The sequence below is a fragment of the Octopus sinensis genome, linkage group LG9 (assembly GCF_006345805.1).
Source record: "Octopus sinensis linkage group LG9, ASM634580v1, whole genome shotgun sequence".
In the NCBI taxonomy this organism is placed as follows: domain Eukaryota; kingdom Metazoa; phylum Mollusca; class Cephalopoda; order Octopoda; family Octopodidae; genus Octopus; species Octopus sinensis.
In genome coordinates, this window is record NC_043005.1 from 89722204 (window position 1) to 89746278 (window position 24075).

General features: G+C 35.2%; 2 protein-coding genes across 2 annotated transcripts in view; one reads left to right on the top strand and one right to left on the bottom strand.

The window, feature by feature from the left end:
* LOC115215363 (organic cation transporter protein-like) overlaps positions 1–24075 on the top strand; it is a 243919-nt gene that overhangs the window by 42343 nt on the left and 177501 nt on the right. The gene's annotated exons all lie outside the window — the stretch shown is intronic.
* The window catches only part of LOC115215833 (organic cation transporter protein-like), a 79984-nt gene that overhangs the window by 27415 nt on the left and 28494 nt on the right, over positions 1–24075 (bottom strand). Inside the window, exons 4-6 of the mRNA XM_029785161.2 lie at positions 17760–17914; positions 8517–8688; positions 7478–7690 (exon numbers count right to left, since the gene is read on the bottom strand). Of these exons, the coding sequence (XP_029641021.1) occupies positions 7478–7690; positions 8517–8688; positions 17760–17914 (540 nt within the window). The remainder of the gene's footprint in view (positions 1–7477; positions 7691–8516; positions 8689–17759; positions 17915–24075) is intronic.

Below are 24075 nucleotides of genomic sequence, written 5' to 3' on the forward strand. Positions count from 1 at the left end.
CACTACATTCATTGACAAGGATGGCTTCTAGTGTTGCCATGTGCGTGTGGAAAATAGGAAATATTCTTACAGTCTCTTTTATTTTACTTTCGATCTGTTTTACAGATCTGTGAAAGGATTGTTTTGCTAATTTTTCAGCTATTTTACTGTAAACATTAGCTTCGTTGTGGTGAGTGTACCAAGCGTTTATCAGTGCAGTGATTTCATTTTCAACCCAGTGGCGTTTTTGAATATTATTGGCCATATTCAGTGGGACAGTATTATACATTGTACGTCAGTTAAATTGATGGCTTGATGTATAATAGTGAATACACCGTTGAAAAGTTTGTGTCGATATATTCGGAAATGCGTGGCTATATCTGAGTGTGCGTGGGAGAGTTCAGTGTATTTAGTACAAATCAGGATGAGCGGTGTGTTTAATACATATCAAGAAAAAAGAATTGTACTCACGGGACTAGTTTTAGAACTAGTCTTGGGTTTAGTTTTGGTTTATATTTCTTTCTCCAGGTTGTATATAGATTTGTATAAATTTATCCTCCGATGGTAGTAAAAGAGTAGAATAGTAGAATTGTAGAATTCAAAAGTTCTGGGACTAAAAACAAGGAGAGTTTCTGCTGGGTTGAGTTGAAATATGCTTCTTTGGCTACTGACTTTGACCGGAGCTATGAAAAGTACGTCTTGTCACAACGAATGCCCAGCTACGTATATATCATAATCATCATCATCATCGTTTAGCGTCCGCTTTCCATGCTAGCATGGGTTGGACGGTTCAACTGGGGTCTGGGAAGCCAGAAGGCTGCACCAGGCCCAGTTTGATCTGGCAATGTTTCTACGGCTGGATGCCCTTCCTAACGCCAACCATTCCATTAGTGTATTGGTTGTTTTTTACGTGCCACCGGCACAGGTGCCAGACAAGTCTGGCAAACGGCCAAGATCGGATGGTGCTTTTTATGTGCCACCGGCACGGGGGCCAGGCGAGGCTGGCAACGGTCACGAACGGATGGTGCTTTTTACGTGCCACCGGCACGAGGCCAGTCGGGGCGGCGCTGGCAATGGCCATGAACGGATGGTGCTTTTTACGTGCCACCGGCACGGGGGCCAGGCGAGGCTGGCAACGGCCATGAACGGATATATATATATATATATATATATATATATATATATATATATACACACACACACACACTTTTATCCTTTTACTTGTTACAGCCATGCAACTGCAGTCATGCTGGGGCACCACCATGGTCCTCTTGATTTCCTCAGTCTGAGGTGTTTCACATCACCACTCCTGTATGTGCCTTCGTCCCAGCTGTTGACCCATTTGGTGTATAAGGGAGTTTGATTCCGCTTCCTTCATCCGTACCTCATGTCGGTCTGTTGGTTCATCCGATATTGTGGAGAGGAGGATGTCTAGTTTCTTTTTGAAGACATCTACTTCCACCTTATGCAGATTTCTTAATTTTTGTGGCAGAGCATTGAAGAGCTGTGCACCTTTGAACCTGAAACTATTGCAGTACCTGGTCCTGAATTTAAATGGAGTGGATGGTACCTTTGGTACAATACAATAGTGGCCAGTTCTGGCATTTGTATAATTCTCAATGCTGAAATCAGGTACTAGCCCTTCTAGAATTTTCCATATGTGAATTAGAGAATATCTCTCACGCCTTTGCTCCAGGGAATAAAGTTGCAGTTTTCTCAGCCTATCCCTGTAGCTCATCCACTGCACTGTTTCAATCTTTTTAGTGTAGTGGTGTTGGACTGCTTCAAGCCCCAGTTAGTTTGGCACTATATGGCGACCATAACTGGGAGCACTATATATATATATAGTGTTTATAAATGACCAATTAGTTGGTTGTTATATTTAACCAACTGACTAGCAAAAAAGAAGTGATATTGGACCGGTGCATGTGTCATTATTGTTGGCATAATGACCCTCCCAAGACACAAGATGCATATGTGTGTGTGTGAGAGAGAGAGAGAAAGAGAGAGAGAGAAACATCCTATTCATAAAACTTAAACCCTGAATATTTTATAACTATACAGAAATTTAAATGTCAGACAGTTAAAGGACATACAATTCTCTACTTTCCATGGCATCTGAAGTCTCATACTAACCTTTTAAAAGATACAATTTTTAAATGATCAGTGTTAATAACTATAGAGTTTCAATATATGCTATGTATTGCTGTGTAAAGGAGAGCAGTGAAAAAGTGTGTGTCTGTGTATGTGTGGATGACAAACAGAGAATGGGAAAGCTCAAGAGAGAAGAAAAACATAAGAAAAACTGAAGGAAAAAGAAACACAGAGTTCATCATCATAAATTGACATTTCTCTGCCTCACACTGACATTCTTACTCTATTACCAACTCCATTACAACTATCAGTATTTCAGCAGCCCTTTTCTTGAATCCTCTCCGTTTTAACCAAAAATGACCATGAACCCATGATTTTTTTTCTTTGTGTATTATTCTGGGGTGACTTTGTTTTCGGGTGCAAATTTGGAAGCGATTTGTTGAGAAATGACATTGTTTCAAGACAAACAAACAAAACTCTTATCACTATAGATTTAAAACTACCATGCATATATCTCACTTCAACATCATGAAAAATTTCATTTTCATTTAATGGAAACTACTTTGAGAGATAACAAGAAATCAAAGTCTGGAGTGGGGGGGGGGCAGGGTTAGAGTTGTGTAGATATGTATGGGTGGTCTGAAAGTTACATTATTGACTAATCTTGTCTCATTTATTTTTGAGAAGGTCTGCTACACTAATTAGAAAAACTAGTATATTATTACTGTTGTTGTTATTATTATTAGTAGCAGAATTATTAATAATAATGTTTAAAAAAATGGTCACTAAATTAACTTAAAAATGTGAATGATGAAACAGTAAGAATGATATGGAGGTAGAATACTGAGAGAGAGGGAAATGTGAGAGACAGGACGACTGACATTTCCAAATTATATATGCATACATATAAGTATATGAAATAAAAATTTAATATTTTGATTCTGGTTTATAATTTTTCAATAAATAATTAGGATTTTAATAATAAACTAAAATAACATGTTTTCCTTCATTTTGAAAGTTTTCTTTTTCATTTTAGTTTAAATTTAGAAAAGCAAGTCTGCTATAAATGTTTAAATCCAAGATTGATGGTAGTTGCTGTTGTCCCTAGAAACCCCAAAACCCTTTTTACCATAAGTCTAATTTCAAAGATAAAGAGTGATTCTTCACTTAGGATTGTATGCCAAGTTGTGTCTAAGTCCTGGTCACAGTAAGTTTTATATATATATATTTTTTCAAGTCAGGTCAGAAGTAACTGTTTTCAGCAAATAATTTCAAGACCAAGGAAGGAGATGTAAAGAAGAAAAAAAAAAAAAAAGGAAAAAAAAAAGAATTTATGATTTTGTTTTGTAATTCTCCTCAACTTTAAATAAAGAGACTGGATGTCAGAAGCAGGAGAGAGGAAGGAGTGAAGAAACAAGCACATAAAATATTCCTTTGGTTGTTTCAGTGAAATTCATGAGAGGATGTCCAGCAGAGTCTTACTTAGACCTGATGTGATGTATGAGTTGAAATGGTCAACGGCAATGCAGAAAGCAGTATCTCCTCCCCACCCCTAGTCGTTCTTGTCATCATCTACTCTGGTGCCGATGTTGTAATGTTTCCTGCAGTTGGGATAATGATAATTTAACTTGATCTACTAATATAACAGCCGCTGATAGAATTTCTCTCCATCGTTCTAGTTCACTTTCATGTAATACTTGTTGTTTTAACAGCTCAGCCCACTCTTCCTGATTCTGTGGGTAATTATCTTTATTTTGAAGACCATTCTTTAAGTATGGTAAATATATTGTGTTGGCATAACTTTCTAAAGACCATAGTTTATAAAACAATACTGCATTAAACATGACAAGCAGTACCAATACAAAACAAACTAATCTGATCATTGTGTCAGCATTGAGTTTAATAATCTTTTCATCATTTGATAACTGACTTTTTGAAGGTGAGGAAGGAGTGACTGATTTTGCCTTTGACTTAGAATCGGCACCTGGTCGTTGTACTGGTGTTTCAGATGTACTACCTATTTGCCGACGACGTTTGCGTACTTTTTTCTTTGATACAGAATGACTACCTGAATGGTTCTGTTCCAATTTTTCAGATTCTGCTTGCAATTCACAAGCTAATGAATGAAAATATTCTGAACAACCATGAGCAGCATTTTTCTCAATTATATTTTTTACAATGCGCCACAATGTTTTTCTATAACGTACATCACTTGTTACTTTGAGTCTACATTTGGTATAAGACGCTCTAGTGATGCAATACCGGTGCTCAACATAAAATGATTCAGTGTAAGGTACAGAAGCCATTGTGGTAGAAGTGTCGATGACATACAACATTCCAGGTTGACTCTGTTTGTAACACACCTGATTCTCAGTAGCTGTTGAGTTCTTTGGCTCCAGAGATGCTCCCAGTGCCAGAGTATATGTTATTGTACGCTCTCGGTTTCCATCAGCATCAGGTTCTTCTGGCCAAGGAGGAAGGACAAGTTCATAAGTTTTCCTGACTTCAGCAAAATGCCTGAAAAATGGAGAATCTGTGAAGAGATATTCAAACATCTTGTCCACTGGAATACTGAAGACTTCATTCATGTAAGTCTTAGAAAAATGTTCATGTCCAGTACAGATAATTTTTCCTGTTTCCTCTGAAGGGCATTTAACAGGGTTACAACAAGATGGTAGACCTTCACCGTCATCACTCTCTTCTGTGGTATCTCCAAAATCTGTTAATGGTTCATCCCCATTAACAATGGGATCCTGGGAAGGCTCAAAGGCATCATCAGTAGCAACGAGATCAGTATCATCAATCATTTGTAATGGATTCTGTTTGAACCACATGCTGATCGGAGGAATCAGTTGGACAGTCCTTTCCAGCTATACTGCCATCTTCTTTGGTAATATGTCGATCTCTCAAATAATCAAGACCAGGAGGAGGAACATAATCATCATCACTAGAAGTTAATCCAAGTTCTTCTCCGTAGCTGATGTAAACCCAATGCCATTGCTCTTGCGGTGTCATTGGCTGATCCATCAGGGCATTTTGCCAAATCCTGAACAACATCATAAAAGTTTTGTCTCGAGTCCCAAAAGAGGTGAAAAAATATTTGTCTTTTTCTGTAGCAATTTGTATAGCATTTGGTATCACTCGGGCAGTTTTCTCTTTGGTAATAGCACATATTTCCTTGCATGGAATAGTTAACACAGTTTCCCATCTAAATATGTTTGCATAGAAGCAGACCCAGTTCTGAGAAATGAACATGCGACCATGCACAAGTATGTCTTTTTGAAGCGCACAAGAATAATCTACAATTAACCGTTCATCATTTGGTATTTCTTTGAAAATTTTCTTGTAATCCTCACTGCGTGATTTATAGGTAGGACTTAAAACCGGATATAAACATCATTTTTATATCTCCCAAATGCACATAGATTTTAAAGTTGTGGTATTTTTTTGTTAGTGGTACGTGGAATAACAAAAACGCCGTTGAAACTTATTTGCAAAAAGAAAACATTACATAGCTTCGGCTTTTCGTTCTGGCTTCAAATCCTGCCAAAGTCAACATTGTCTTTCGGCCCTTCGGGGTCGGATAAAATAAAGTACCAGTCAAACATGGAATCGATATAATCGTCTAGCACCACTCTTAACAAATTGCTGGCCTTGTGCCCAAAATTGAAACAATTGTGTAATCTCGCTATTAGTATTTTTCTTTCTTGAATTAACGACAACTTTGAACAAGCGATATAATAAATCTATATATCTATAATAAATATATATATACATATACATGCATACATATATCTCTTTTACTCTTTTACTCTTTTACTTGTTTCAGTCATTTGACTGCGGCCATGCTGGAGCACCGCCTTTAATCGAGCAATTCGACCCCGGGACTTATTCTTTTGTAAGCCCAGTACTTATTCTATCGGTCTCTTTTGCCAAACTGCTAAGTAACGGGGACATAAACACACCATCGGTTGTCAAGCAATGCTAGGGGACAAACACAGACACACAAACACACACACGTATATATATATATATATATATATATATATATATATATATATATATATATATATACATATATACGACGGGCTTCTTTCAGTTTCCGTCTATCAAATCCACTCACAAGGCTTTGGTCGGCCCGAGGCTATAGTAGAAGACACTTGCCCAAGGTGCCACGCAGTGAGACTGAACCCGGAACCATGTGGTTGGTAGACAAGCTACTTACCACACAGCCACTCCTACGCCTATATATATATATATATATATATATATATATATATATATATATATATATAATTAAGAGACAGAACCGCCATAAAGTAATTCAATTAAAATTGAAAGATATTATCTATAATAAAATATAAATTTAAATATATTATTATTAATATTGTTCTAAAATTTTCTATATTAAATAATACACATTAAAATGACGACGTGCTTTTGTGACAATGTATTCAAATCAACAATATTAAGATCAATAATCTCAAAGATTAATATTTCTTCTGTCCAACAATATATAGCCACTCTTCAGGTCTCTATAACATAAAATAAATGAGGACGTTATAATTAAACTATACATTTATAAATAATCGATAAGATTTAACCATATTAAATAAAAGTAGGAGCATGACTTATCTTATTGATGAGCATCATATATATACATATATATATATATATATATATATATATATATATATATATATATATATATATATATATATATATATATATATATATATATACACACACAAAATTTAGAGGATTGACCACTAAAAGTGGACAGCCTGTATGCTAGATATAGACGTCAAAATCGCCATTTTCCACAGAGAATGTGTTCTCAAGAAAAAATTCAGCAGAAAACCAAAGCGTAAAAATAAGCAAGAAAAATGAAAATATACGAAATAAAAAACAATTACCTATGTACTAATTACTTTGGCGATTTTGACGTCTATATCTAGCATACAGGGTGTCCACTTTTATTGGTCAACCCTCTAAATTTTGTATGTAAAAAACAAGTTTTAATCTTCGAATTTTTTAAATATGCTAGGCCACTGGTTTTTATTGATTAATATCAATTTCTACCCTTATTTAATTATATATATATGTATATATATATATATATATATATATATATATATATGTAGCTATGTGTGTGTCTATGTGTATGTGTTTGTCCCCCACCATTACTTGATGACCAGTGTTGGTTTGTCTATGTCCCCATAACTTAATGGTTAAAAATAAACCAATGGAATCAGCACCAGGCATAAAAAAGTTCTGGGGTCAATTAATTCAAGTAAAAGTTTTTCAAGGCAGTGCCCCAGCATGGCCGCAGTCAAATGAGAGAAACAAGTAAACGATAAAAGATAAAGAATACACAGAAAATGGTAAATGTAATATCACTTACCAGTTTAGCGTCAAAATTAGGGTCCGTTTTCGAAGCTGAGGAATGGTAAACATTTTCCAGGTTTCTACTCTTTTATTGTTCGATGAGGAAATGTTGACGATTTCTGTTTGAGGCAAAACTTTTTCATTCAGTTTGGCGATGTTGCTAAGAATTATGTTGGCATCTTTTGTTCTCTTTTTATTGAGGAGCCATCGGGGAGACTCGTCTAGGAAACTTGCAAATAAAAAACGGAAAATCTCATCAATACAACCGCATATACACACATATATACGTACACATATTCACATACATACATACATACATACATACATACAAACATAAAGATATTGGTAAATCGATAGATTGGTAGATAGGGAGATAGACATTTGTTGAAGGTGCCATACAATGAGACTGAACCCAGAACCATGCAGTTGGGAAGCAAACTTCTTACCACACACCCACACCTGTTAAAAATCAAGTGAAGTCTATATTTAAAGCGTCCTAAAGTACCCGTCCATAAACAACGAATGTTTTCCCCGCAAAATTGGATTCAGACGGAGGTATAGGTGTTAGATCGGAGGTTTGCTTCCCCGAGAGAGATATCTAAACAAAGACTAAGGGTTCCTCACCCCCAACTGCCCTTTGATGGGTTTATGTTTCTCATCCTGGAGGGTGTCCGTCATAAACCCCCACCTCACTCCCATCCGCCTTCCCAAGCAAGCTTGTTAGGGTTGCAAGTTTAGCCGCCAACTATGTGACGAGTTGTACATGCATACAGACACACACACACATCCGTCCATCTACCCATACATACGTCCACACACACACACACACACACATATATATATACATATATACATACATCCATACATTCATGTACTCACAGTACATACATACACACATCCAACCATACGTATACATAGACGTCCATACACACATACATACATAGATCCATTGTTCATATAACCATATATGTATATACACATCCATCCATCCATCCATCCATCCAGTCAGCCTGCCAACCAGCCAGCCACCCACCCTTACATACCTTCATACCTACCAGATATAGACGATGGCGAACACCAGTGACGGGATTGATATTATGATCATCAAAGTCTTCCAGGTCCTCACAAAGTAAGTCAGAGGAAAAATGATCACTAGTCCGGTGGCAAATATCATGTGGGTGGCCACGTTAGATTTCATTCTATTGTTCGCCGAAGAGACTTCAGCAGCTGGAATTTGAAACAATGATGACAACATTTAAGCAAGATGATGATATAAAGAGGGAATTTATAATATACACACACATGCACGCGCATATGTGTGTGTATATGTATATATATAGATGTCATTAAAACACTTGTCTTTAACCGAATTTGGTTAACAATATCCAGCAATCAGACACCAATCAATGCAAGTAGAATACACATCGAAAGTAATTCCTTACGGATGACGAATAGATCTAAATAGCATTTAGAAGAATTTCAAGAAATTCAGAGTATTAGACCACAAAACTAGGGATAGAGAAAATCACATCTTTAATTGTTGAATTCACCAAAGAAAGCCGTCGACCGTTTCTGTTGTATCGCCATATATAGATTCAAGGAATATCATTCAAACTGATACATCTGAAAATACATGTTAACACGTTTCCAAGGTAATCATAAAATTAGTTAAATGCAAAGTGAGCAATAGGCGCAGGCGTGGCTGTGTGGCAAGAAGCTTGCTTGCCAATCACGTGGTTCTGAGTTCAGTCACTCTGCGTGGCACCTTGGGCAAGTGTCTTTTACCATAACTCCAGACCAACCAAAGCTTCGAGACTGAATTTGGTAGACGGAAACTGAAAGAAGCATGTCGTATATATATATATATATATATATATATATATATATATATATATAGGGAGGGAGAGAGAGAAAGAGAAAAGATGAAAAATACTAAAATATTTTCTACCTTATATATATGTGTGTGTGTATATATGTATGATTGTGTGTCTTTGTGTCTGTGTTTGTCCTCCATCCCTGCTTTACAACCGATGTTAGAGTGTTTGCTCCCTGTAACTTAATGGTTCAACAAAAAAGAACTGATAAAATAAGTACCAGGCTTTTTGATTTGTTCGAATAAAAACATTTCAAGGTGCCCCAGCATGGACGCAGTCTAATGACTAAAACAAATAAAAACTAGAAGTGGAGAAAATATCTCCGGTACACAAACACACACTAGGAGAACGTTGAAAAGAAATATAACATTCTAAGAAAAGCCAACCTAGCATTAAACCTTTGATTACATCAGTCGATAACGAAAGAATAAAAATAAACATATGAATTCTACGTCACGGCATCCAGAAATATTGAGATCCTACATCACAACAATCAGTTATCTATATATTAAATATACTAAACATTTTTAGAAAAATCATGCTTATTATATAAAATGCAATTGTAATTAAGAATCGAAATATTTAAATGTTTTCCAAAATTTGCGACATTTAATTGTAAAATTACCATTAAAATTTGATAATGTTAATTTAGAAGTAATTACATAATACATTTGTTTTCAAGGGAAAGATCACGTGTAGAATTTCCAATATTTTACAATAATGGAACACTTTAAATCATACTTAATGTTCCTGACTTTTAAATCCCAAGTGATTTTACTAAGATTTGTAGAATTACTTTTTCATCTATACTTGAATGACACTGATTATGAAATCTAGATTTCCAATTGTTTGTAGATGAACCTGTGTAATAATAATTATGATCCCCTTTTATTACCTTACATTGATACACAATATTTTTCATTAAGCACTGATTTCCTATAGGACAAACGATTGTGGTTTTAGAATCACACAGGCATTATTCACTTGTATTTGGTATTCATGATTAAAAGAAGTTTGATTAGTCCTCATCTCAGAATTAGGTGCTAAGGCAGGATTATTATTATTATTATTATTATTATTATTATTAATATTATTATTATTATTATTATTTTTTCCTTCTTTCTTCAAACTCTCTTCCATTTCTCGTCCATACATCTAGGGCAGAGAAGGACATTGTATGCATTCCCAGATTACACGCGCAAATTCACAGATAAAATATGTATTTAAAAATTAATAAATAAATAAATTCATGGATGGATGTTATTTTCACAGCGATAATGCTCTTCTCAGTACATGAGCCGTTCCAGTTAATACGATTTTTTGCACTTCCTGTAGGGATGGTGAGCCTGGAATTATTTTCAAATAGGTTTCAGTACCTTTTTTTATCATTCCTAGAGATCCTACAATCACTGGTACTGTAGTCGCCTTGAGATGCCACAGATTTTTTCAATTTCTATTAGCAGGTCTTTATCTCTCTATATATAAACGGCAGTTTGTCTGTGTGTGTTTCTGTGTGTCTGTTAGGTTGTACCCTCACCCTGACCACGGCTTTCAACCGATTCTGATGAAACTTGACACACACATAGCCCAATGTCATAATTCAAAACTAACGCAGCGAAAATTTTGAAAACACAAACCACAGACTGTCTAGGGGACGCAACTCGACCTTTTTAACTAAAAAAATTTACCATCATTTTTTTTCCAGTTTTTGGCTATAACTCTCTAAAAATGCTTTATAGTTATTTCCCTTACAAACCCGAGCAACGCCGGGCGATACTGCTAGTATTTACTAATCTTGTCAAATTCTTTCGCCGCTATATTGTGATCACAGGGAATACTCATGTCAATTTATTAATCCTTTTTGTCTGATCTTTTATAATAATATCCAGTTTATTAGCTTTTATAGTCTTGTCGGTCTGCACGGGGAAGTCCCATAGAATCGACACATTTTCTCCCTCAGTCACAGCTTCAGGATGATGTTTATACCATTTGTTAGCGGTTTTGATTTTATAATGCCGACATATTATCCAGTGTAAATACTGGCCAACTCTGTCATGTCTTGCTTTATATTCTACAGGTGCTAAGACTCTACACCCTGAGATTAGGTGGTCTATTGTTTCAATTTCATCGTTAAAGAATCGGCATTTTGGGTCAGCTCCATTTTTCATCACTTTGGCTTGGTAGTTCCAGGTAAATAAGCTTTGGTCTTGAGCAGCTAATATGAAACCTTCACTCTCTGCTTTTAGCCCTGAGCTTCGTAACCATTGGTGTGTGTGTTTCTAGTCGACATCAGCTTATTTGCTACCGGCCACATACTTGCCATGGAGAGGTTTCTGTTCCCATCTGCTAGCTAAATTTTCATGTGCTTTTGTCTTTGCAATTAATTTTATTTTCTTTGCAGCTGCAGTTGGCGTATTTCCTTCAGCCTGATCAATCTGGTGGGTATCTAAGAGATCAGCAGCGAATTTTTTGCTCTCTTTGAGAATAGAGTGAAGTCTTTTCAGTCTTTCATGTTTTCAACAAGTTTTAGCATCCAATCGTTGGTTGCTTCAAGGTATTTAGCCAGTCCGATTGTAGTGGTTTTGTATGTAAGTTCAAGCTGGATCAAATTTCGACCTCCCTGAGCTCTGGGAAGGTAAAGGCGATCCACGTCTGCCTTTGGATGGTGCATCTTATTACAAGTCAGTAGCTTGCGGATTTTTCTGTCAATTTTCATTATTTCACTGGTATTCCAGTTAAGCAAATTGAAGCTATATAGAACAACTGGTACTGCTAAGGAATTTATGGCTAACACCTTATATGCATTCAGCTTAGACTTCAGGACTGCTCGAACTCTTCTATAACATTCTTTCCTAACCTTCTCTTTCATGCTTGCATGCTGGATACCAGAGCCTTCATTTATTCCTAGGTATTTATAGGTTTGTTCCTACTCAAGTTCCTTTATTACTATTTCGACATCTAATTCAATTGAACTAGAATTTACCAATTTCCCTTTCTTAAAAGTGGCTTTGGCACACTTTTCAAGGCTAAACTCCATCCCGATATCATCACTGAATCTTTTCACAGTATGTAATAATCCTTCAAGCTCTTCATCATCTTTGCCATATAGCTTTAAGTCATCCATATAAAATAGATGGCTTATTTTTCTGTTGTCAATTTTGTAGCCATATCCTGTTCTATTCAGTTCACTTGAGAGTGATATTAGTGCTATGCAGAAAATTAGTGGTGAAAGTGAGTTACCTTGTAAAATTCCACAGTTTATGCTAATGTTGTTTGAGTGCAATACTCCATTAGAATGATATAATTGGAGCTTCGTGTTCCATAGTGACATATTATACTTTAAAAAATCTGAAATCACAGGAGAAATTTTGAAAATGTCCAGCGATTTCAGAATCCACGAATGTAGTATGCTGTCAAAGGCTTTTTTTATAATCAATCCACGAAGAGCTGAGATTTCTGCGCTTGTTATGGCAGTTCTCAAGGATCATGCGATTAATTAGGATCTGATCTTTGCATCCGTATGAGCCTCGTCTGCATCCTTTTTGTTCCCTACTAGAATATGTTTTCCCTACTAGAATAGATGTCAAAATCTTATAGGTAGTAGATAAACATGTTATAGGCTGGTAGTTTTTGGGGTCTTTCGTTTTGTTATTTTTGGGGAGGAGGTAAGTAATACCATTTGCCATCCAATGTGGTGTTTTTTCCGGGTCTTTCATAAAACTATTAAATAGTAATACTAACATTTTGTGTGCTGACGAGAGTGATGAGAGCCAGAAATTTGGTACTCTATCAATACCAGGGGATTTCCACTTATGAGCCTTCGTTAGTGCCCTCCTTAGGTAGGCGATTGACATGTCTTCCCATACCTGTTCTTGTAGATTTTTGCAGTCATCTTGGGTGCGTTTGATCCACTCTGCATTTTCATTGTATGGTTTCTTTGTATGGTTATTATTATTATTATTATTATTATTATTATTATTATTATTATTATTATTATTATTATTATTATTATTAAATCTAGGTGCTAACTGTTATCAGAATCGGAATTAATTTTACTTATAGAAATCGAAATCTACTTTAAAAAAATTATCATTACAATTAATTTCACAAATCACACTATCGATTCTAGTCTTCTTTACAGATTATGAGTTACGCTATTCTCTAATTTCCCGTTTGTTATGTGCTGCTAAAATCTCAGCTAAATTTCTGGTGGTTGAATACAAAAGTTTTATACTATGGCGATTAAATAATTTCCTGTATATATTTGAAGGTGGGAAATATTTATCTAACGCAGCAAAGAACTTTTAAGGAATATTGGTAGCTATTGAATATGTGAAAGGTGCATTATGCCATATAATATTCCTTGATTCATTTGTTTTATTATTTATATATATGCTTCCTTTTGTATTAACATTATTACTATTTGATTTTTTTCTCACTGTAAATAATATTCTTAAATTTATGTATATCAATAGATTCTTCTTCTTCTTCTTCTTCTTCTTCTTCTTCTTCTTCTTCTTCTTCTTCTTCTTCTTCTTCTTCTTTCTTCTTCTTCTTCTTCTTCTTCTTCTTCTTTCTTCTTCTTCTTCTTCTTCTTCTTCTTCTTCTTCTTCTTCTTCTTCTTCTTCTGTTCTTCTTATTCTTTATGCTAAGCATATATTTGGTATCTACAGAGTTGGATCCATGCTTTTTAATAATGCGTTCATCTTCAAAACTCCGATCACATTTGTATCATTTTTCTTCTTGCTTTTATTTACCTTAGTTAAAGAAGATTGTTTGATGCTTTTATTTCCATCTTTATCTTTTTTACACTCACCTTCATGTTCCAGTTTATTTAATATTCCCAGAAATGACAGAATAAGTTCTCTCAACCTCTGGAACATCCTTAGTGAAACGTGTGGAAATGTATATATATATATATGTATATGTATACATATATATATATATATATATATATATATATATATATATATATATATATATATATATATATATATATATATATATATATATATATATTATCTAGAGGGCATTACTATACATAAATGCCACACGCTAAGAGGGACTCTTAAAGTCAAAATTACCAAAATAAATAAATTTTGGTAGTTTTGATTTTCAGAGTCCCTCCTAGTGTGGCATTTATGTATAGTAATGGCCTCTAGATAATATAAATAAATATATTTAAGAGAAAAATTGATGTTTTTTTTGTCTCTTATGAGGTTTTTTGTGCTAACTACTTGATAAATTCTTATAAAGATTTTATCCTATTTTTAACTTATATATATATATATATATATATATATATATATATATATTTCAATTCGAAAAATCACTTAGTTCAATTTGAAAAATCCACCAGAATGGACGAAAGCGCTAATATATGATATATGATATAAGTTATATGATGTATAAAAACATGTAATATACAAATAAATATCTGTGAATATAAAACCATCCGAATTTCTGAGTACCTCATTTCTTCTAATATACAATACCTGTACATCATCTCCAAACACATATATGTATGTGTATGTATGTTTATGTATGTATGTATGTATGTATGTATGTATGTATGTATGTATGTATGTATGTATGTATGTATGTATGTATGCATACAGATGTATACTTTGATGCTTTTATACTTTGATAGGTTTCAGCCAGTATTGGTCCAGGCCATGTCTAACTTAATAGCACCACTTGGCAAAGTCATTCAAACCAGGAATCGGACAACATGGCCAGCTCAAGTAGAGAGTTATTGTTTAGGGAGACATATCCGGGTGTAGGAGGTTTATCCGGGATTTTTTAAAGGAATTTATCTAAAGACTTCTTGAACATTATGGGGTCTGTTTCTGCTTTAATATGTTTTGGTGTAATGTTAAAGAGAGCGGGGCCAATTGAGGTGAAATAATTGTGCTATATAGTTATGTGATGCGAGTATGATTTTTGTCCTGGGCAGATAGCATGGGGCCCAAGTCTTGGGTGTATCTTAAAGGTGATGTGAACATCATTTGGACAATGCTTATTGAATATTTTCCACCTCATGCAGATGATGTAGTGTTCACGGCAGTGGTGGAGAGAATAAGGTTTGAACTTTTCTAGTCGACCCCAATAGTGAAGGCCTGTCATGCCATCTATCTTTTTTGTAATTGACCTTTGCAGTGCTTCAGTTTTCATGATACTTTGTTTCGTGTAGGGAGACCACAGTGGACAACAGTATTCAAGGTGGAGGTCAAAAGTGGAGAAGAGAAGGATAAGGGAGTGGATATCTCTTGACTGGACAGTTCTGAGAATCCAGGATCACATTGTGCGGGCCATATCGACTTTGCTGTTTATATGTGTGGCCCAGCATATAATGTTGTTCACAATTGCTACCAAGTCTCAGATGTTGTTGGATGCCATGAGAGTTTTATCTGAAATAGGATACCCCGAGTTTCAGGGTATCCTATTTTCCGAAGTGGAATAACTCAAATTTGTCCTTGTTCAGCAGCATAATATTCTTTCCCGCCCATCGGATTATTACAGCCAGTAGGTCTGACTGATGGCATGTCCGGTCACCCACTTCTGTGACGACCCTCTGGATCTTGGAATCAAAGATTCTTATGTTACTGTGCTTGATGATGTTAGTAATGTCATTGATATAGTGGGCCTGACACAGTGCCTTGAGGAACACCACTACTGACTTTGGCTGGCGTTTGATTTTACTGTTTCAACTACAACGTGATGGGTTTTGCTTGTCAGGATCCATTGTAATGACTTTGCAGAGACACGAATTTTGGATAGTATTTTCCAAGAGGATCTTATGATCCACTCGGTCAAAGGCCTTGCAGAAATCAAAGTAGATGACATCAGTATCTGATTCCTCTCCCAAAGCTCTCAAAATGTCATCAAAGTGATGCAGGAGCTATGTTAGACAGTTCCGTCCATTACGGAACCCATGTTGGTTGGGGTTCAGCACTCTGTTGCTTTTAAGAAAGTGGATTATCCGTGATCTCACCACCTTCTCAAATATCTTGATAATTGAGAGGTGAGTGAGATCAGATGGTAGTTCGCTGCAACGGGACTTGTTTCCCTTTTTGAAAACTGGGACAACAGACTGGAACAGAAAGTTTTCAGGAATATAACCATCATCCAGTGAGTTCCTCCACTCTTTAGCAAGAGATGCAAGTTGGTGTCGGCACACCTTCGGGGCACAATCAGGGAACCTATCAGGGCCTACTGATGAATTGTGTTTGATTTCGTTTATTGTCGCTAAGACATCATGGGCACCAAACGTTATGTCCGATATAGTGCGTTGATACAGTCCAGATCGGCCATATCAGGGTTTCTTAAAACAAAGCAGTACTGTTTCTGCAGTATCTCACTCATGGTTTTGGCATTATCTTGGAGATTGCCAATTTCATCAATTAGAGAGTCAACAGTGGAGACAGTGACCCTGTTTTGTTTTCGCAAAACAGAATAACTCTTTGGGGTTGAGTTTGATTTTCTCAATGACACATTTCTCCTCAGCTGTTCTTTGGTTATTGATGATGGCCGTAATGCATCGTTGGAGGTTATATGTTTTTTTTATTCGAGCAGGGTGATAGCTGTCGAATATATATGTGGTTGTCGGAGGTATTTTAGTTTGTTAATTTTTTTCTTTGTTCTTTTTATTTTTCTGATAATCGTTTTTCTGTTTTGGGGAATTCTGCACTTAGTTTCCTTAATAGGTCTTGGTGGGGTGTGTTTAGCACATATGTTTGTGACGGTGTGCATGTGTCAAAGACCACTCAACATGTGAGAGACCATTTATGATTGCGCCCCAGTCGGCATCATAGAGATCCATAGTATCTAATGGGTGGGCTGGAGAGAGGTCGCTAGGGTTAGCTTTCGGCTGGAGAAATCTCAGATTACAGAGAACCATGTCATGGTCTGAAAGAAGGGTTTTTTCCCCACTGAAATATTGTGTATTGTGTTAGTGAGGTTACTGAATACAAGGTCTAAAATGTTCTGATATCTTGGTGCAAAGATAAGTGGGGATAAGAAAAACTCATTCATAAAGTCGAGAAGTGACTCTACTGCTTCTTTGTCAGCAATTGAAGTGGGAGGGTCTGATTTCAAACTGTTTGTAGACCAATCAGCACATGAAGCTAGCATGCCTCACTGCACATGCAACCATGTGCTGGCATCTGTTGGCGTGCTACAGAAGTAGTCCGGGAACTTTTTGATACCACTTCGTATGTGTTTGCGTAACCTGTGCTTTTCTGTTTTGCCATGACTATTGCCCTTCCACTCAGAGCAACGTAATATTTCTTTTCAGTAATGGGATGAACTAAAGTAGCTGATATGATTAAAACCCCTCAAAGGTCTCTTTCTAATGGAAGGGAGCAGATAAAGAATAAGAGACAGAAAATCATTCAATTTTAAAAATGGACGTTGTTTGCTTACCAAAGACAACTGAGGGAATGTAGGATCCAGAACCACCAACCGCATTGAGAAAACGTAACACATATATGGCATAAATGTTGGAGATTAAAGCATTTGCTATTCCAGATGACCCTTGCAAAAATAAACACACAATTATCACTTTTTTGCGACCAAATCTGAAAAACATTGAAGAGAAAAACTTAAAAATTCATCTGATTAAACACACACGCGCACACACACGCACACACACACACACACACACACACACACTCACACACACACACATGAGGTGTACTCAAAAGGTATCCAAATCTAATGTTTTTTCCTCCAAATCTAATGTCACGTGGGCAAAATACTTTGGATGGGGGGATAACACTGCCCTTCCTGCGCCTGTAGGTTGCATCAGTTCTCGGCTGTTATGCCTAAAGTACAGATATGTGGTTCTCACTCTGATTTTCGTCTTACCGTCAGATGGCCAAGTGCACCAAGCAGAGATATTGCATCATGTTTGGCCAAAATCTTGGGGGTACTCAAGCTCAAACCATCCAGAGAATTCAACAAACCATTGGCGATATGATACCATGGACAAAACTCAAAGTAAGGAGTGGTATAACTGTTTCAAACACGGCTTCTACTGAGTGGTGAGGGAGGCATGTGAAGGCAGGCCATCCACAAGCGGAAACGAGGTGACTGAGAAGATTCGGCGAATAGTTATGGAAGGACATCATGTAACAATCCAGGAAATTACTTATGAAATAAGTTATCCATGAATTCCATAGAATCTTTAAATCATCAAATCTTTTGTCCCCCATTTTCCCTTTTGTGTAATTACTTTGGTGAAGAGTTCTTTTATATTATTTGCTTATATTTTCATATATTTTTTGCATTATTTTTACTTCACGTCTTTTTATTTCTTCTTGTTATTTTGCTTAAATTAAGGATGGGGAATTCCTGAATTTCTTTCTAGCATTTGAACTTAATTGATATGAGGATATCCAAATGCGATGAACATTTTTTTTCTATAATAATAGCAACACAATATATCTTCACTTTGATATTTACTTCTATGGCCCAAATCCATGTAATTTCGTCCAATTCTGGCCTTAAGTACACTGTATATATAAAGAGTGGACTTTATTGTGTATATTTAAAGTTCAACAGTTGATATTCCGCTAATCAGATGAGCTAGCTTTCTTTATTTGCTTTAATTTGTGAAGAAACGGTTGTACTGTTTATTCATGTGTCTTTTACCTGTTTCAGTCTTTCGACTGTGGCCATGCTGGGGCACTGCCTTGAGGAATGTCTAGTCAAATGAAACGATCCCAGGACTTTTTTCTCAAGCCTGGCACCAATCTTATGGTATGTAGAAATTTATAAACGTTTAGGTATTTCTCAGCCAGAGTTTACCATCTACCTACATTCTTTTGTTAGAAACAAAACGTTGAGGCACCCAATTACCAAGGACTTGAATACTGGACTTTGTACCTTTGACCTTTGCATTGTCAAATCCAATACATCCAATAATACTAAAAGCAACAACAATACTCTCACAACTCGTGCCTATCTAACAAAAGAGAAACACCTACACACTTGTCTACGTTACTTATATTGGATGGACATTTGTCCTCATCTTGTTTGTTGTTAACACAACGTTTCGGCTGATATACCCTCCAGGTTTCATCAGGTGTCTTGGGGAAATTTTGAACCTGGGTTCTCATTTTTCGATGTTATTATTATTATTATTATTATTATTATTATTATTATTATTATTATTATTATTATTATTATCATTATTATTCAGGTCACTGCTTGGAATCTAATTTGGAATCTTGTGGTTAGTAGCCTGCACTCTTAACCACTATGCCATATGCCTGGGCATATGGCATAGGGGTTAAGAGTGCGGGCTAACCCCAAGATTCCGAATTTGATACCAGGCAGTGACCTGAAAGATAATAATAATGATAATAATAATAATAATAATAATAATAATAATGATAATAATAATAATAATAATAATAATAATAATAATAATAATAATAATAATAATAACATCGAAAAATACTTTAGGAATGAGAACCTAGGTTCAAAATTTCCCCAAGACACCTGATGAAGGCTGGAGGGTATATCAGTCGAAACGTTGTGTTAACAACAAACAAGATGAGGACAAATATCCGTCAATTTTAAATAATGTAAATAATGTACATAATTCCTCATCTCTTTAATATAGAACTGTATTACCTACACACTTGTCTACAAATTTCTACCTGCATGAATAAATTCTAAACAATAACATCTTCCCAAATTTAATCAATAAAAATTTCTCCAAAACACCTCTCCATAATAACTAGCCATAAACACGTGATTATCACTCCACTCAAACCGACAGACCCAAGGAAGATTCTAGCTCAAGAGACTATATAAAGGCAAGACTAACTCTAATGTATTGCAGTCTGACTATGGCTTAGCTACCCGAGACTTCGAAGTCACTGTCAACAACATTCTTGCTTAAGAATAATAAATATTCATTTATATATATAAAAATATATATAGGCGTGTGTGTAGAATCATCATTATTTCTAATTCTCTCTAAAGGAGACTATGGCAGCGGTACTGCATATTAATAGTTATCGCCAAGCTAATATGGCAGTCCAGATAAATAGGACAAGCCATCAGCTCTAAGCTAGCTATGTGACACACAAACCTGTGTCCATTATAAACTTCGAACAAGGGAGGTCAGCAGCTTCCCCTTGCTGGTCAGATAAGAGGCAAACACCTCAACACTAGTCTGTGGATGCCAGCCCAGCAAGGGGAAGCTGCTGATCTCCCTTGTTCGAAGGTTATAATGGACACAGGTTTGTGTGTCACATAGCTAGCTAGAGGCGATGGCCTCTTGGTGCTAATCAACGGCAGCATTTGTCCTATTTATCTGGACTACCATGTTAGCTTGGCGATAACTATTTATATATATATACACACACACACACACACACACACGACAAAGAACAATTTTTGCCTCTTTTTATGGAGACAAAAGGGTTTTTAAGACTGCAAAAGAGTGCTCAAATGAAATTGAGACAGATTAAAAATTTAAAAAACATTGATTAGAGTACAGCCATCAAATTCGAGTCGATGACTTTATATAACACCATGCTTCATATATAAATATAACCATAACCTTCAACATATAAAGAATACATATATAAAAAAAAAACACAAAAGGTAATATATATATATAAGCATATAAAAATACAGATAACTGCCTATCACAAAGTTACACAATTGAATAAAAATTCTAAAGTGTGTCAAGCAACAAAACGTCTAAATAAAATATAAATAAGCTAAATTTTTTTATTCCCCTGAATTAAAAATATGTCAAAAAAGTTCATTTCATTAAAACCATTGGTAGGCTGGAGTTAAATTTTTTTAGTTAATTGATATTTTTATTTAGGTTTTTAGTTGTATGACATGCTTTAGAATTTTTACAATTCTATAATTGTATAAACCTTCTTGATAGGCCGTTCTATATATTCGTATTTTTATTTGCATATATATTTTTTACCTTCTGTGTGTTTTTTTATATATGTATTCCTTTTAAATCCATGTTTGTTCTCTAACCAATGTTTTTCTCTATATATACATATTTTCAACTAACGGTTTTTCCAATGACCGGTTAAAATGCAATGAACAAAATTCAGTATAAAATCATCTTATTATAAAATCGAAGAAAACCTTACATCAAAAATAGCTTATAAAGAAGGAAAGAGTCTAAATACCCAGGGTCAATAATTATTTGTAAAATATTAATCAATACATTAAAAGTCATATCTGTTAAAAAAAATTTAGACTTTTTCCTTCTTTATAAGCTATTTTTGATGTAAGGTTTTCTTCGATTTTATAATAAGATGATTTTATACTGAATTTTGTTCATTGCATGTAACCGGTCATTGGAAAAACCGTTAGTTGAAAAGACCAATGAAACAAAACCATTTTTAAATGTGTATCTATCAAACTAATTGTATGTTTGCTTATAACCTTATCTTTGTTCCACTCTAAACAAAACTGTCTGACAAATGGGAACGTGAAACTCTGAGTAACAGTTTTTGTGATATTTTTGCTGCTTTTTAATAAAGCATATTACTCTACCTCTGGTATTCGAGCACTATTTTTTCCACCTTGTTTCGCATTTATGTGCTTACTCTGGTACGTATTATATATATATGTATATATAGAGAAAAACATTGGTTAGAGAACAAACATGGATTTAAAAGGAATACATATATAAAAAAACACACAGAAGGTAAAAATATATATGCAAATAAAAATACGAATATATAGAACGGCCTATCAAGAAGGTTTATACAATTCTTGTTGGGTTACATATACATTTAGCAGTATATGCACATACCAAACCATCTATAATATACATATATACACTAAAACATACACATGTACATAGCTACATACATATACAAGCATATATAGGCAAGACATAAATATATATACAAATGCATATATATATATATATATATATATATATATATTCAAAATAAGCAACAAGAATGACTCCGGAGTCATTCTTGTTGCTTATTTTGATTATAATCACCCCACGGATTTTTATGGATAACACCATACAGAATTCTGGTGCATCTAAATTAAGTACCATATTCATTTGAATCTAAATTTTCGCTGAACTTATATATATATATATATACAAATGCATACACATGCACACATTTTCTAGCAGAGATGCCCGGCATTGCTCAGGATTAAAATGGAAATAGCTTGTATATAACATATTACAGTTATGTTGAAACAGGTGATATGGGAGAATGCAGCATTAACAACAAAACATTTGTGGAGTAAATGCCGGGCTAATCCGACTCAGTAACATGCTATGCGACCGTTTGGAGTATTTCAGACCCTAACCTGTTATGGAAAACTGGAGATGGGGGTTATGTGATTTTTGAACGCACCGAAATTTGCAGCAGTCAGCACTATGTCTAGCATCACCCATCATCTGAAATTTTAACACCTTCTTCAGGTTTGTTACCCTACATCACTCATAAAGTCAATTTGGAGGAACTGTGGTTGTTCATTTGTGGGTAAGAGGGAACCAATGAGGTGATAGACCTGCCCTTGAACTTTGACGTCGATGTAAATTCATGTTTATCTATCTTCTTAGATGTACCAAACGATGTCATTTGAAATACAGAGTTGTATTGTCTGATATTGTTCAGAAAATCCTTTCACTGGAGTGAAGTGCCTTCTAGAAGATTCATAAGAGTAGTGCTGGCAATGTTACCTGACCGCCTGAGCAACACATACCATTTGTTCCATTTGAAAATTTTAAAGCTCTACATAAACGACAATTTGTGCTCAGCACACCAATTTGGACAGAGTTATCATTTTTATAAGAATGGGATGGATCTTGAGAAAATCTCATCTCTCTTCAAACTTTTGCCTTCGGTTTTCTACAATCCTCCTTGCTTTATACTTGTTTCTGGAGAGATTACATCTTTTCTGTGTTTCTCCCGCTCATTCCATAAAAATTTATTTGAAGAGAGCAGAAATTGAAAGAAGAGAAAGCGAAAAGGACAGAGAAAGAAAGTAAAAGATGTATGTACGTCTATATGAAATGGACAGGTGTGTGCGCGTGTGTGTGTGTGTGTGTGTGTGAAAGAGAGAGAGAGAGAAAGAGAGTGACAAAGAAAGATAGAGTGAGTGAGTGAAGGTGTGTGTCGTGATGATTGATGTCTTTTAAGGTACACACACATATACAGAATGTGACGTCATCGTATAACATGTTTATGAAAGTTGATTTATGGAAAAGATTATAATGTTAAATTTTTGAAATGCAAATATGTGAATGGAAATTACGTTTAATTTGAGCTTTAAAATTATCTCGCATTACAATTTGAGCTTTAAAATTATCTCGCATTACAATAGAGACATAATATCGAAATAATGTAAGATATAAGAGATTGTTATGGGTTTGCATTAGGCAAGAAGTTGGAAATTCTTTTGGCCCATGACACTGCATTGACCTTCGCTTTTGTATTTGACGACTAAGTATTTTATTTCGATTTTATGTATATGTGTATGTATGAGTCAATGAGGGAGACCTCTACATGGTAGCTAGACCTGGTAGAAATAGCAGCCAAATCTCCCTCAAAACACCCTACTGTCTTAATCCGACAATTCTGACTATTATGTAGTTTGAATGAGAAACTGTAACTAAAGATTAAGATTATTAACCCCAAAAAGGTTATGCGTTTTAATAGCAATCAATTTTTTCTCTTTTTTGCGTAGTTTTTTCCTGTCGGCTGTAAAGGTGAAA